General features: G+C 45.3%; 1 protein-coding gene across 6 annotated transcripts; it reads right to left on the reverse strand.

Moving 5' to 3' along the window:
- Positions 1–74: 74 nt before the first annotated feature.
- Positions 75–15,071, reverse strand: LOC5667427 (katanin p60 ATPase-containing subunit A1). 6 transcript variants are annotated; one of them, XM_061641572.1, is made up of 6 exons: positions 8,935–10,000; positions 8,688–8,760; positions 2,261–2,715; positions 1,005–1,935; positions 691–924; positions 75–609 (listed from the first exon to the last, which is right to left on the reverse strand). In XM_061641572.1, exons 1-6 carry the CDS (start codon positions 9,089–9,091, stop codon positions 411–413), a joined length of 2,049 nt encoding a protein of 682 aa, XP_061497556.1. In that variant the 5' UTR covers positions 9,092–10,000; the 3' UTR covers positions 75–410. The 6 variants fall into 6 exon arrangements, with proteins under 6 accessions (XP_061497556.1, XP_061497559.1, XP_061497557.1 ...); XM_061641575.1 differs by lacking the exons at positions 8,688–8,760; positions 8,935–10,000 and adding an exon at positions 14,690–15,071; XM_061641573.1 differs by lacking the exons at positions 8,688–8,760; positions 8,935–10,000 and adding an exon at positions 12,216–13,329.
- Positions 15,072–15,143: the final 72 nt, after the last annotated feature.

The following is a 15,143-nucleotide window of genomic DNA, read 5'->3' on the forward strand; positions in this document are numbered from 1 at the left end:
CAGATGTCTAGAGGTAACAGTTGTTCAAACGCTTCTCTTCCACTCAATTGATTTCACTGTTCGTTTGCCAAGTGTTAGTGATTAACATGAGCGATTTATTGGGTTATTAGTAATGAAGGGTAAACGGATCCACCAAAACAACATCAAACGCTGTTGGGATTTAGAACGAAACATAGAGTGTAACCGAAAACCGAAACGAAAGATTGATCTCGATACCCGATTACACGTGCTTCACTAGGTACGCGTTTCCTCTTCCGATACCGTCGTTAATTTGCTTAGCTACAAAACACTAGTAGGAGACGAGGGAGAGAGTGGTCGAATTGGAGGTTTATGCCGTCTGCCCTACTACGGCGCCCTGATCCGTAGTAGCGTAAACACGTTAAGGCCCTTTGCCGTTGCTACACGTAGCACTAGCACGATCCGTACTCGTCCATCCACGTTTCGTAGCGGGCGACATCGTTCGCCGAGACGGATTTGCGCGTCTTGACCATCGCGTCCTGGAAGTCCTGCGCCGTGACCGGTAGGTCGACCTCCTCCCGCCGTATCATCTTGATCTCGGACGGGCTTAAACCGTTGATGTGCCGTCGCATCGCCATCATTGCTGCATCGCTGGAAGTGTGCCAGAGCAGTGTGAGTCCGATTAGTGATGCAGTGCGTCCCTGCCACCATCTCTACCAAGCCAATACGTACCGACACACGTTCGCAATGTCGGAGCCGGTGTACCCGTTCAGCTGCTCCGTGATGGTGTCCGTGTTCAAGTCCGGCGAAATGTTCACGCCCTTCAGGCAGAGCTCCAGCAGCGCCTTGCGGGTGTTGTCGTTCGGAAGACCAATGTAGACGCGCTTCTCGAACCGGCGCCGGAAGGCTTCATCGATGTCCCAGGGATGGTTGGTAGCGGCCAGCACCATGATCACCTTATCATCGCTGCGGCAGACATAGACAGAGGTAACATTACAGGAGGAATGGCATTTAAGATTTGGGCATTAACACTGGACTGAACTTACTTGGCCGCATTCAACCCATCCATCTGGATGAGCAGCTCCGCCTTGAAGCGCCGGCTAGCCTCATGCTCCGAGTCGCTACCCCGGCAGGCACACAGTGAATCGATCTCGTCGATAAAGATCGTGCTCGGCGCGTAGAACCGGGCCATCTCGAACAGCAGCCGGACGAGCTTCTCGCTCTCGCCGCGATACTTGGACGTGAGCGTGCTGGACGACACGTTGAAGAACGTGGTGCCGCACTCGGTCGCGACCGCCTTGGCCAGCATCGTTTTGCCGGTGCCGGGCGGGCCCACCATCAGCACACCCTTCCACGGGCGCCGGATGCCGCGGAAGAAGTCGGGCAGTATCACCGGCAGCACGACCGCCTCCTGCAGGATCGCCTTCGCCTCGTTCAGCCCGGCCACGTCGTTCCACTGGACGTTCGGGTTCTTCTGCAGCATGTCCTTCTCGAGCGTGTCGATCAGGTGCGGCTCGTACCCGATCGGGCTGAACAGCTTCTGCTTCTCGAGCCGCTTGACCGGCGAGTGCTGCTGCTGGGGCGAGTTTTCCTCCACCGAGGTCACCTCCTGGTCGTCGGACGCGCCCCCCTCCTCGGAGGAGGACTTCTTCGGCCGCTCCTTCACCTTCGAGGTGGCCAGCTTGCGGGCTCGTATGCGCTCGACCGAGCGGCTCTTGCGCAGGGACGACTTCTGGCCGCTCGTCCGGCTGCTGCGCCGGTCCGTGTTCGGCGTGTTGGAGGAGCTGGTGTAGCCGATGCTGTGCTGCTGCGTCAGCGAGGAGGTACTGTGGTGGTTGGAGTGATTGATCGAGGGCAGTGTCGGTTGCAGCTCCGGATCGCGGCGCCGCAGCGACGAGATCCAGCGCGAATCGGTCGCCGTCGGGGGCGATGCTGCGTTCGAGGCGAGGCTAGCATGGCGCGGGTTCGGGTGGACCTCTGGAAAGCAAAAGAAAAAAAGGGAAACATAAATGAAAATCTTTGCGAATCCAACACCAGATTCGGCACCAAGAAAACCGGCCTGTGGATCGGTCGTAAGATTGGGGTAGGAATTGAGGTTAACGAGTAGTGTCCTTTCGCTTTTCGATAGGACGGTCGCGCCAAAGTAGCACGAGGATACACAGAGTCATAAGTGTGTCGGCACTCATTAACTCCTCCACCCTTCATGGGGGAGATCACATTCACGCCCACCCAGGGACCTACTTTCCCGCTTGCGGTGCTCCACTTTGACCACTAATTGGTGTTAAAGGAAGCTCATACCCACCACCAGGTAGCGGACCGCACTGACCTTGTGTCGGTATTTTGTTCTTCTGCAGGTTCACCCGAATCGTGGACGTGCTGACCGTACCGGCACCGATCAGATTGCTGACGTTGCTCGTGCTGGTTGCCTTCTTGACGCCCATGCTGCCCCCGCTGCCGAGCCCGCCCGGGCCGCCGCGCAGGATCCCCTCCTGGCCCATGCCGCCCATCGGTCCGTTGCGGGTCTCGAGCAGCCCAACGCCTCCGCCACCACCACCACCGGGCACGCCATTACTGCCCGAGCCGCCGCTGCCACCACTGCCGCTGCTGCCACCGCCGCCAGTTCCACCACCACCGCTGATCCTCGTTGGGCGGTGCGTGGTGGTGATTTTCGTGAACGCAAAGGGTGCCAAATTGTCCAGAATCAGCGTGTCCATCATGCGGGCCATATGCTGGAAGCCGGATGTGGACGGTGCGGAGCTGTCCGGTGCCGGAATGGAGAGAGAAAAAAGAGGAAAATCGTGTCAGTAGATTAGGCGAGCTACTTAAAGGCGCTAATGTAGAATACATCCAATCGTGGCCCTAAAAACCCAAACTTTGGTTATCCTTGGACGATGGAGGGAAGTTGTAATAAAATGTGGGTCAGTAAGTTGCTACGAGAGCATACGAGGTGGCTTGAAAAGGAGGTCAGATTATTGCGCGTAAAGGAGGTCTGGGAAAATTAGACTACAAAGTGTTTCAAGGCAAGTAGGACAACAGTGGAGGGGAAATATTGAACGAGTTTTGTACCTTTTAACTTTTCTTTTATATGTTTTTAAATATTAATTATTATTCTACAGTCTTTCCTCCAATTTCCTGATATGTGACATTAGACATACGTTTTATTCGTTCATAACCAAATGGCTAATAGTCACAACCTTTTTAAGAGCTAAATTGGTTTTCAATTTGTTTTCAGTTCACAATAAAATAAGGCTTGAGAACATAAAAGTGTTCTAGAGAATAATTTTGTTGAACATGTTTATCAACAAAATTTTTAAGCATTTTACTAGTGTCTTCAACATGTTAGGTTCTAGTTATTGAATTTAACCTACCGATCTTTTATGTAAAAATTAAGGTAGAGCTGTCTTTAATCATATCGAATCATAAAATCAGTGTAAGAACTATGATATTTAGATGTTATACAGATGCATTCAAGAATTTTCGAATTTGGAATAAAACACTGTAAATGTTGCGTCCAAGAACTACGCAATTCTTGCTGAAATGATAAAAATATGCTCCGGAAGAAAAGAGACCACATCGGAGATTCACTGGTGTCGGAGAGCGTATTTATAAACTTGACGAGCGGGCCAATTGTACACTTAAACTCTCATTCTAAGCCGGTGGTGCTTAACATATATTAATGGTTCCATGTCTTAATACAAAGTATTTGTCCTAACACAGAGCTCTCCAAACTACAACCTGCGATCCGCATGTGGCTCTCGAGAGCCTGTAATGTGACCCGAAATGAGTTTGCAAATGGCAAATAAATAAGTCTATTATTTTAACTATTTTCAACACACAACATATTTGATTTCAAAGTATAAACTCTAACTACAATAATAGATGGCTGCATGAATTCGATAGATTGACTTGGTATTTTCGAATCAAAGCGAAATTTAAACCTTCTGATTAGCTAAAGGTAGCATCAAAAAGGCCTTTAACATCATTATTTGCGAAGCTATGTAGCCTGCTAACCTTGGTAAAGTTTGGTCATGCAAACCAGCTGCAGCAAAGCATTATTATTTGGATACTAACTAACACTAATATATCTGTATGCGTCCTGACGCAATTGGATTAACGCATGATGGTTAGGAAATTTGCAACCCAAATTTTGGTTAATGCAAAACTGCAAAACTATTAATAACTTGCAATAAAGCAGTATTGAATTGGTACCATTCGTGTACATCATTTATTTACTTTTTAAATAGTATCTATTGTTATTGAAAATATCATTTGTTTCAATTATTCGTAATAATAAACATCAAAAGTAGAATACAAATATAAAAACATTGAGTATTGCATATGAATTAGAACAAACCACAACGATTTTCATTATCCTTATTAGTAAAATATTTTCCAATAAATCTTTTATTGCATAAATCACGAACACAAACAATGTGTTTTGCCCTAGCCAAAAGCGGCAAGGCCATATTGATAATCCAGTGGAACATATTTAAATTTAAAATGACCCCCCCTGCCCCCTGCACCATCATAAAACTAATGCAAGGCCATTCGGGCAAGGATAATGATCTGGATTTCCTTAAACATATCGTGCCCTACACACCACATTCTTGAGAAATATGAATCCATTCTGCACGGCAACATGTCACAACACTTTGCCAGTGTGCTACTCGCAACCCAATTCCATGTACCTTATGGGTTGGCCGCGGCGCGACAACAACCAAACCATGCATGTAAATAATCATTCACCCTATTAATACACCTGTGCTTCCTTTGGCGATATCAAACCGAGACGAGACGGTTGTTGATACAGCGGTTCTTGCTTGACCCACTAACACGCCGCATGTACGTTGGGCGCCTCAGGGACAGGCCATTTTGACAAAGCGTCCGCCATTCGTTCACTAAGGTCCTGAATGTATGTGTGTATGTGTGTGTGTCCTCCCATGAGTCCCCCGTCTGCTGACAAATGATGCCCGCAGTTCAAAGACCTTGGCTACTAGCACTCACCGTGCGAGTGCGTCAAACGAATGGCCGATAAAGATCGGTCCTCTCACGTGCATACATGATTGGTTCGCTTTGTCGGGTAGTTGTACCTGGGGAACTCATGGTCAATGAGTGGAACAAATTGTTTTGGAAAAATATGTTCCACTGGACCGTAAAAAATGTGTAGAATGTTTAAACAAAGCTTCGTTCCGCACGTTGTTATGCTGCGCGGATCCTTAACCTTTATGGTGACAGATTCTTTTGGATGATTAATCGAACAACAGCTACTACTGCTAGCACCTACAACTGAAAAGTCCGTTATCCTTGACTGTTGTGTCCTTCGAGTTTCAGGTTGCTTGCTCCGGTTAATTTTGGGACCATGTCTAGCGTAATGGTACAAGGATCCGGCGTACTTGCTTGAACGTACTTCCGACACGGTCTCCCTGCCGGTCACGATGTCGTTTGTGTGCAGCCACAGTTGTTATGAGCGTGGCTGACTCAGACAAACCCGCCCTACACATATCGGTTCCGGAGATGATGATAGGTGGAAATATAATTACCGTTAAACCTCGCCCAACCCCCGACGAGTTCTTGTGATGAAACCGAGAAACGACCAATTTCCTCGCCGAACGATGTCAAGGTAAGGGATGTTTGATGGGACCAAAACCTGGCAATCTGTACCGAGAGAGGGCGATGGACGCCCTGATAAAGTAACCTTCGACACGCACCGTTATTAAACTAACACAAAAAAAAAACAAAAGACTTTATTTCCGATTAGAATATTTCGAGCCCTATTTCAAGGAGCCTCATTCCATCGCACAGCATGTGATGTAGAATTGGGCTCGATATTTCATCGACACCCTGCGTCAAACAGGCACTTTTTACGACGAAATAGCCTTGAAGGATCTTCAACTCCCGTTGTGCCACATTTTACGCAACTCATCCCCCCTTCTCCCCTTCAATGTCACCCATTTCCGGAGTCTACTCATCATCGTAGCGAACGATCCTGCCCCGTGTGGTATCATTTTTCACGGTCGATTTGATTTAATGTTGTCCTAAACTACCACACAACAAGGTAACGGAGAACGGAGAAATGGTTCTCCAAGAACCGGACCGGATAGTCATCATTCCAAAGAATTCCCAGAGCGCACGGACCAGTAATTGGTGACCTTCGTTAGTTGTGATAGCTGACCGAATAGGTTAGTGTTCCCGCGTGAGAAAAGTTTTTTGGAAAACTTTGTCAGAATATCTTGGGAAAATTTGGTCCCTTAGGTTCCCCTCACGGTGTGTCTGTGACTTTCACTGCCTGGTAGTATATAGTATTAGTAAATAAGGCTTGGAGCACACACACACACACAGCGAGTTGGAGATTGATTCAATTACATGAAACAAAAATAACAACATATTTCTCTCCGTAATATGAAGTCTAGCACAGCTAGATCGGTATCCTTTGGCCATTTTATGCGCAGACCGTATATTTGCTTTCTATTGCATTTCCATCCTGATCAAAGTTGAACGAACTCTGGGCAGACCATCATGATATACCGATGGTCGCACTGATCCGCAACGTACGACACTCGTAGTATGACAATTTCCGGTCACTGAAAGAGTGATTTATATCAATTACGGTGGTTCAGATTGCTATCGTCTCTGGTGTGTGCAGTGGAATTGAAATTCCTCATACACAGAACCGTTCGTCTGATGGCATGTCTGGAAAAGCAAGCTGCATCGAACGTACCATTTTACAGCAGGTGGTGACAGATTGTACCCCATCATCGCGCACTGTTGCACTGCTGTAACTGGATAGATTCAACAAGAATTCTGTCCCAGGTTTCACACCCCCATTGGAACGTAGAAGCAGTTCAACGACCCTGTATGTATGTTTACCACTGGGTTGGGAAGTTTAATTTTTCAGCCTCAATCTCTCCCATCCCCCAGACCCATTACTCCCGATGTTTGCGTTGATCAATTATTTACCGGACGGCTGACGACCACGTGGCTTCCCGTACTACGGAAGTGTATTCGTCCAGTGGGGCGCTGTTGGTACGTTTATGTAATGGCTGAGGGTCCCGGCTAGCGGGTACCAACACATACGCGCGGGCCCAACTGGGACAATGACTTCCTGCCGGAAATCACCGAACCGGCAGGAAGACAAATTTCTTCAACTATACAACCACTAGTAGCCTATTTCTCTCTCTCTCTCTCTCTCTTGGTTTACCTCTGAGTTTGAGTTAAAATTTACAACCCCCCCAGGGGTTTTGCAACTGGGTGAGAAAACGGAAAAGAATTACGTACTTCAAAAGGGGTAAGCAGTACATTTCAATGCGAATTTAATTTTATAGTCACCGTGTACGGGAACGTAGCAAAATGGAATTGAGGGTGGGTTAATAAAAAAATTAGGTCAACAATTTAGGCGCATTGGTTAGAAGAGTGATTGTTACCAAACATGACAATAGATTTCCACCATTTTAATTCTTTGAAGACTAAAAACAGGGCCCCTTCAAGAAAGTTGCATGACGCAGAAGCAACTTCTTGGACCATTGTTCCAAAAGAAAACGACTCCACTGAAAGGAATGGGATTTTCCTGCTGGTCAGCCCGCCGTGGGTTCATCAAACCTTTCGGAGCTCAATCGGACCCACCGGTGCGGACAGTGACTCCACCGTTGTTTGAGTGTGTATGTGTGTGGGGCATGGTGCTTATTTACTCGGCTTCCGAACACGCTTTCGCTCACATACACGGTCACTTTCAGTCGTTCGGAGGTCCAGTGCCGTGCAACACTTTTCCCTGCAACCTACACAGACCTTCCTGCAACCTACAGAGGCACAGAAACACACACACACACATGTTCATTTTGACCATAGGGTACCACCGTAGGCCCGGGGACCCTGTACTAGGATTAGCATGAAGTGGCCAAGTGTTGACGGTTTATATACAAATTCCTACACAGGGCAGCGTTTGCCTGGGGGCGCCGGCAGGGCAAATTGGTTAACGCAAACCGCGTTCGGTGCTGAAAACGCGGTGCTGCCACCAACGGTCAATTACATTTTTATCGATTTGATCACAGACCAGAGAGAAAGAGAGAGAGAGGGGAAAAAGAGCAAAAAGAGAGGGAAAACCATTCGAGTTAAAGTGCTGAAGGTGAACGCCGAAAATAATGTCCGATGTAGATGGATCGAACAAAAGTGGAGTTCAAATCGTCCTTTCAAAAGTGTTAATAGAGGTAACAGTGTGAATGTAAACATGAAATTTTGGGGATTTATTTAACAATAAGCCGAAATATTCGGTTGTTTTGCTCCAAACTATTCAAATTCGAAAAACATTATAAAATATATTTAAAGATAATAATTTTATGGAGAATGCAATCACAATCGAAAGTAAGTAGTTAATTAGTTTATAGTAATGTTTAATGTTGAATAGTGCGCTGACAGATAAAGTAAGAAGCACATTTTTGTATTGGAAAACTGGTACAAAAAATATTTAAAAATCGTTGAAGAACAAGTTGAGTAATAGACAAGCATTCAACGTTCAACTTGTGTCTGCGAACTAAACCTTCGATTCATAACCTTGTGTCAATAATACCTCAAACTCTTCCTTCGAATCTGAGCTACTCCATGTCAAAGTCAAGTTGGCATATCTTCGAAGATCACCTCTAATAGACTTCATAGCATCTCCAAGAAAATATCTTCACTATGCACAGCTGCATTCTCCCATCAACTCAACGATCCCAACACTACACCCCATAGCTTACCACTCGTGCAGATTCCATAGCGAATGGTACGGCGTGTGCCGGATCGACTCGATGCTGTGTATCGGGACGGCGACTTCGTATTCCACATGTACGTCGGACCGTTCCAGGGCCGGGTGCGAGTTGGAAACGGTACGAGACATTTTGTACGTGCTTGCGTTAGAAGGGTTGTGGTGTGGAACAGTGCTACCTGTGCTGCCGCCGGTCGGACCTTGGCGGCCGCCAAGTGCCGCCTCGAGCAGATTATTACCGGTGCCGACGTGCCCGTGGGTCGGCGGTTCGTACGGCTGCGGTGCGTACCCGTGCGACGGATGGTAACCGCCGTGATGGTACTCGTTCATCGCACTGCTGGTGCTGCTGACCCCGTGGCTGCGTGTTCCGGTTGCACCACCGTACTGTACCAGCATCCAGGGAACACGGAACTTTCGAAACAAACCCACCAAACGGTCCCCCCTCCCTTAACCCCTGCTTACTTCGGCCTTCTCTCTTCTCAGTAACCTTTAAAAAATCACTTTCACCAAGCTTAATTGGAGGCGATTTGCCCCACGTTACATTCACTAAAATCAATCACCCTGCTACCAAAAGCCACTGAATGTTGTACCAGCTAAAAGGACACTAGCGCCTCTAGCGCAACCCACTATTAGAGGCTCACTCACACAGTGCCATTGGAGTGAGATGGTAGCGGTGGTGGTTAACCGCGACTGCGACCGAACCCGACCACGACCAAACAGCAACTGAGCCTTGCTGGACTGTGGACGTTCGACGCTGGTGAGGACCCAGCTTGACCGCAAACGACCAATTCGACCACCTCCGGTCCTTCTCCACCTTCAAGGCTTGACCAATGCTCTCCCCTGGTCGGTGGAGAGCGGTGCACATAGCAAAGGGAGCAAACGTGTGAAGTCAATCATTGCCTCACCTGTCCTCCCCGTCCCACGTTCCTCCGCCATCGAATTCAGGACGAAATGTGTAGCTGTGTGTGAGTGTGACTCGGGTGACACGCAAACGGACATGAATAAGCAGCTGGACGACCGACGTCCGAGCTATTATTTACTTCTTGGCGTTCGTGCTGGTAGGAAATGGGAAGAATTGTAGGCAAAAGAACCTCTCGAGGATTGAAACGGGGTCTCCTTTTTCCACCCCATGGTCCTAGAGCTTAGATGAAGTCGCGTGTTCACGAATAGAACACCACAAGAAACACCACCAAGGCTCATAGGTCCACAGACGCGTTAGGCGAAGCTTTTTTAGAACGGAGAAGAAACGCCACTTTGGTCAGCAAAGGCACCTCTACTGTTACCGTTTGCGTCCGTACGCAAACACCCAACGGCCTAATGAATTCTATCGGGTATGTACTAACGCCACCTGCTCCTCTGTGACTGTGACCCCATACCTACCACTCTATTTACTGGCCATTCTAGCGCCATCTTAAACACAAACTCACGAGCGAAAAACACCCCCATCGGGCGCCATTGTGCGTGCAGTTAAAACATTCCAAGACCTCCACTACCACCCCGGGGCTAGGACCGCGCCAATTCTCCCCGAGGACTTCGTTCGTGTGAATGTGTTACCCCCAGCTTTATAGCTGATGGAGATTCAAGACACGCGTTCTGGGACAAAAGAAGGCAAACAAAACCGGGCGCTGTGTGTTGCTTGAAGTCTCGCAAACCGATTCCCTGATGGTGGAGGAGCAGTAACGTTGCTATCGATTGGGCGGTGTACCGGCCAGGGACTACTTTTAAGTGGACCCCTTGGCCGTCTCCAATCAAGAATGAGCACGGTGGAAGCAATGTGGAGCGAACGTGTTACTTGGGACTCGCTGCGGTGGTGGTGGTGGTTGTGATTGTGGGATGAGTTAATACGGTTAAGAGGTGAAATGCGGGATTTTGGTTCATGCAATTGTTTGGCCATTTGTTTGTCGTGCAAACCGTGACGCACTTTTCGCTTGACTAAAGCGGGTCAGCAGTGGGTGTGGGAATAGTAGGGCAGTTGTGGTTTGTGGCCCTTGCGCAGCACGAAAGCACCGTACAGAATACAAACTAATTATAATATTTAAATGTAAGGATGTGTTGTTTTTTTTAATGATTGTACGCAATGATAAGATAAAGAAAAGATGAGGGAACGAGATCGAATATATGCTAATTTTATCAATAGTACGTGTTAAATCACCAAGGATAAAAGTATGCAACACAGCAACAATGTTAATTAAAGATTATGAGTCCTTGTCCTACATTTGACTATATAACTTTTTCAAAGAAGTTATTCACAATTTTGCTACATAATACAGTGAAAAGTATATAAGTGAAAACCTAAGCAACCAGTAAGGGGTTTACAGTTACCAAGGCTAGTCGACTCATGGTACCTATATAAGACTCAAGGTGGAAAATTAATACAAACAAATCTATTAGACTGATCACTCATGGATTTCCTTTCCCAGGGAATACCTATCCACCTCTAGGTCTAATAATAAAGCTATGTAAGATAGTAACAACTTAAGTGGCCAAGGCAGAGCCATCTACTTCTGAGCTGCTCGTTTACTTACGCTAAAAGATGATAGTCCCGAAATGAGAACAATAAACCCCAAACAAAATCACCGTCAGTTGTGTTAATGTATTCAACGATCTGAATAGCTCAATACATGGGTGATTTAATCATATGTTACTAAAAATAGGATTAGCAGGTCTCGTGATAAAGTCGTCAAGTCGTGTCAAGCCAGCAAATATTTCCGTCCTGCGTTCAAGTTCAAGCCTCGTACAGACTCGATCCTATTTACATGTCTGTCCTGTGCTAAGGGCAACCCAACAAAGTCGTTAACAGCGCCGTGGGAGGTAGTTTTGAGCCTTTTCTTTTCTCATATTTGCATTTTAAAGAAAAAGAATAACAGAAAATTGTATCTTGATTTCAACAAAGGAACTTGAGATATTTACACTTTTTTACTCAAAATACCTCAGAATGTGAGGAATTTTCAAAGCAAATGATGATTATGATTTATTATAGAGCATCACCAATATTTTTTTGATTTTTATTACAGTTTTAATTTGTATTATTCCGGCAGTTTACATTGAACGTCGGGATGTATGTGTCGAATCAGTACAATTTACCCAAATTTGATTTTGTAGTTGTCCGTTATAAGATGAAAGAGACAAAATTGGATTATTATGTTCTATATTCAAGGGGAAAATTAATCTGTATTTTCTTAATTCAATCTAAACAGCCATTGATCAATCACTGGAACATACTACTTCCTCCAGATACGTACAAAGAATAAGAAGTAAGGATCACGTACCGTTAAAAAATAATGAAATTAGGGAATTGCTCTAGGGAAATAATGAAATTAGGGAACAATATCTTCTATTGCTAAGTGAAAAAAAAAAACAAAAAAAATGAGAAAAAAATATGTTTTACTGGTTGAAATTCCTTCCAGCATTACGAGCCTCCGTATGGGGAACCATTCCCATTCAATAAATAATTCCCATTTTTAGACATTTCCCAAGAGGCGGTACCACCCACTCACCCTTCCCTAAACTCAATACTCACGATTCCACGATTGGCAGAAAGGAAACTGTTGAATCCAGCGTCCGGATGGTGGTGTTTCCTCGCACCACCACCTTCTCCCGCGTGATCCGTCTGTACGTTTCGTCTCGTCTCATCCTTGGCAGACCACCACACAGCCAAACAAACACCACTCACACACACACACAGAGCGAAGCACAACAAATGCGCACCCAAAAATAGTACCAAAAGGATACGCGTGGCGGTGGGTGGTGGTATGACGATACTGGGATAGCGGGCTTTGGCACTAATGTTTAGGTTTGGGGAAGTAGAGGAAGTAGTACACATCCGCCTGGCAGCAGTGGGTGCCGTTCGTGCCTGCACTGGATCGTAAAAATCGATTCCAGAGGAGTATTGGTGCGGTGCAAAAATTGCTTATCGGGCGTATAGTATGAGGCTTTTCTTATTACACCACTTAAGACACACACATTCTGCACAACTGCATCAGCCTTTTCATCCACGTAGGGTGAGCTTTACGCTACTGTATCACAACTAACAACTCTAAACATTGCCAAGGAAGCAAAAGGAATCGGCGCTCTTTGTCACATCAATTCCTCACATTCACTAGAGCAAGCACACATTCTTTTTGGTTTTTGATCACCCACTAGCTCAGCATCCAGCATCACAACACGGTATGGAGCAGCAGCAGATTGTGCGTTCGACTCAATTAAAGCGTTAGACGACGCAAGCAGCAAGAAACCTTTATCGCCCACGATTCATTTTCTCATTGAATTAGCGGTCACGGCTCACGGAACCACAAATAATGGTGCAGAATGTATGCAAATAATGCGAGTAAAGTGGAAGCAAACGTAGCAGAGCGACTAATACCGACACAACACACACTCTGAGCACCGGAAGCGGTTGATATATACGGTTCGATGAAAATCTCCGCCCAAAAATACCGGGGGATTACTAACTATGGATCGTCTTTAACCAACAGTCAAACACTTGTGATGCGTAGAAAGGGCACAAGCCGGAAGATAACCCAATCTTTGCATCTTCGCATGGACGTGCCTCCCAACTTTGTGGACGACGGTGAGCACATTGACACTTGACTGAATGCAAGGACATGCGCAGATTTCAAGCACCGGCAGCCGACTGACTGACGGTCAGTTAGTTCCCGTTTAAAGGGATGGTCCGCGGCATCGGCTGACGCAGGGTGCAATATATTCGCATGTATGTGTGAGTATGATTTTATGTCTATGGCAAGTCTTAGACAAACTGACCACCATCGAGTGCAGGAGTTGCAGGACATGCACTCTAGGCAGTGTTGCATGTTTGAGCGGTCAATGGAGCCAATGGGGATCGGAAAGTCTATGACGGCATTTTAAATATTTACCAACGAACTGGAGAAGGTGCATTTAAAAGCATTTAGCCTGTACTAGCTATTAAAATGAAGAACAATATTTGAACACTTTAGGATATAAAAAAGGTATGTCATTGTCTTGTAAAGTTGGTTAAAATTTTCATTTGATTAAGATGTTGTCAAATTCCAGCAACGTATTAAATAAATTCATTGTTGGGTACGGTACGTGCATGCAAATGACCAAAAAATCAACTCATTTAATGGTAATGTTTTGGTCAACACCAAATGTGTTGACCATCTTTTCCATAATTATTAAATGTAAGTTGTTCACATTTTATACAATTATACCTTTTTTTATATTGAAGTTGTGTAAAATTGTACATAAGTGTCATTACAAAGATTTTCTGTTTTTTTTATAAATATGTTTTTGTAGCTTTTCACATTGAGATTCAATAATTGAATTATAAGTAAATATTATTAACCCATTCAAGATGTAAAAATAACAACAACAAAAGAAGTGAAATATGAAGAAAGTGATAATGCGAGGAAGAGATAAAAAGAGGGAATAAAAGAAACTCACAATATTAAACAAAGTAATATAAATGAACAAGCGTTTGATAGAACTTAACTGAGAAATGTTAAACCATGATAACAGTCATAAAAGTAACAAAGAAAAACTCAATAACAACGAGTTGATCCATTAATACGCAATGGGTACATTTTAAATACTCAGAACACAGAAAAGAAACTTAACAACAGTTGTATTGCATGTCAAGAAACTTTACCCATTTTTGAGGTCTCACAACCCATAACTAGCAAACAAATCGAAACCATTAACGAATCATGCTAATCAATCATTATTTACATCGCCGGAAGGGAGTACAAGTTGTGGGGGTGCCTTTTTGATGCTTCCGTATCGAAAAGCTCATCGTAGCACGGATCGTTGTCTATCAATATACTTGACCCACTTACTGCCAGTACATTAACCTGTCCCAATTTGGGGTTGACATTGAAACCAAGTAGTCGAGGTAGGTTAGTTAATGATTTTGGAAATTTATACCTTTATCGCAAAAAGCTAATGAAATACTCCAATAAACCCTCTCCCAGTATTGAATTTAGACTGCAAAAATTAAAAAAAAAATACTCTACTCACATTCTAGTTCGCCGGAATAGCACCCGGTCCGAGGCCACATTCTCGAACAGTTGCGGCAGTGAAGGTATCGATGAGAACAACATTTCTTCACGTTTTAACAGGGTTTTTTTTCTTCTTCTAAACTATACGATCATTCGATCAACTTTGTAAACACTTTACATACTAATTAAACACGTTTAAACCTAATAAAGCACATGCTCGCGGTCAGTCCGTTCCGAACGCACGACACGATTGTGCCACAGAGTGTCTTCTTTGTCCATGTGATGGCAAGTAACGACTGTTGTTAACGTTTCGTTCGTTCTATTCGTTTGTGCCATGGGTTGCTGCGTGCGGCAAGAATGTTTATCGTGCATCAACAGATTGCTATGGCGATAAAGCGTCATTAGTACAATAGCCGGACGCTAACGGCATTGGCGCGTGTCGTATGCACGTTGTCCGTCTGTAGGAGTGGGAT

Source organism: Anopheles gambiae, chromosome 2 (assembly GCF_943734735.2).
Source record: "Anopheles gambiae chromosome 2, idAnoGambNW_F1_1, whole genome shotgun sequence".
NCBI classification, from domain to species: Eukaryota; Metazoa; Arthropoda; class Insecta; order Diptera; family Culicidae; genus Anopheles; species Anopheles gambiae.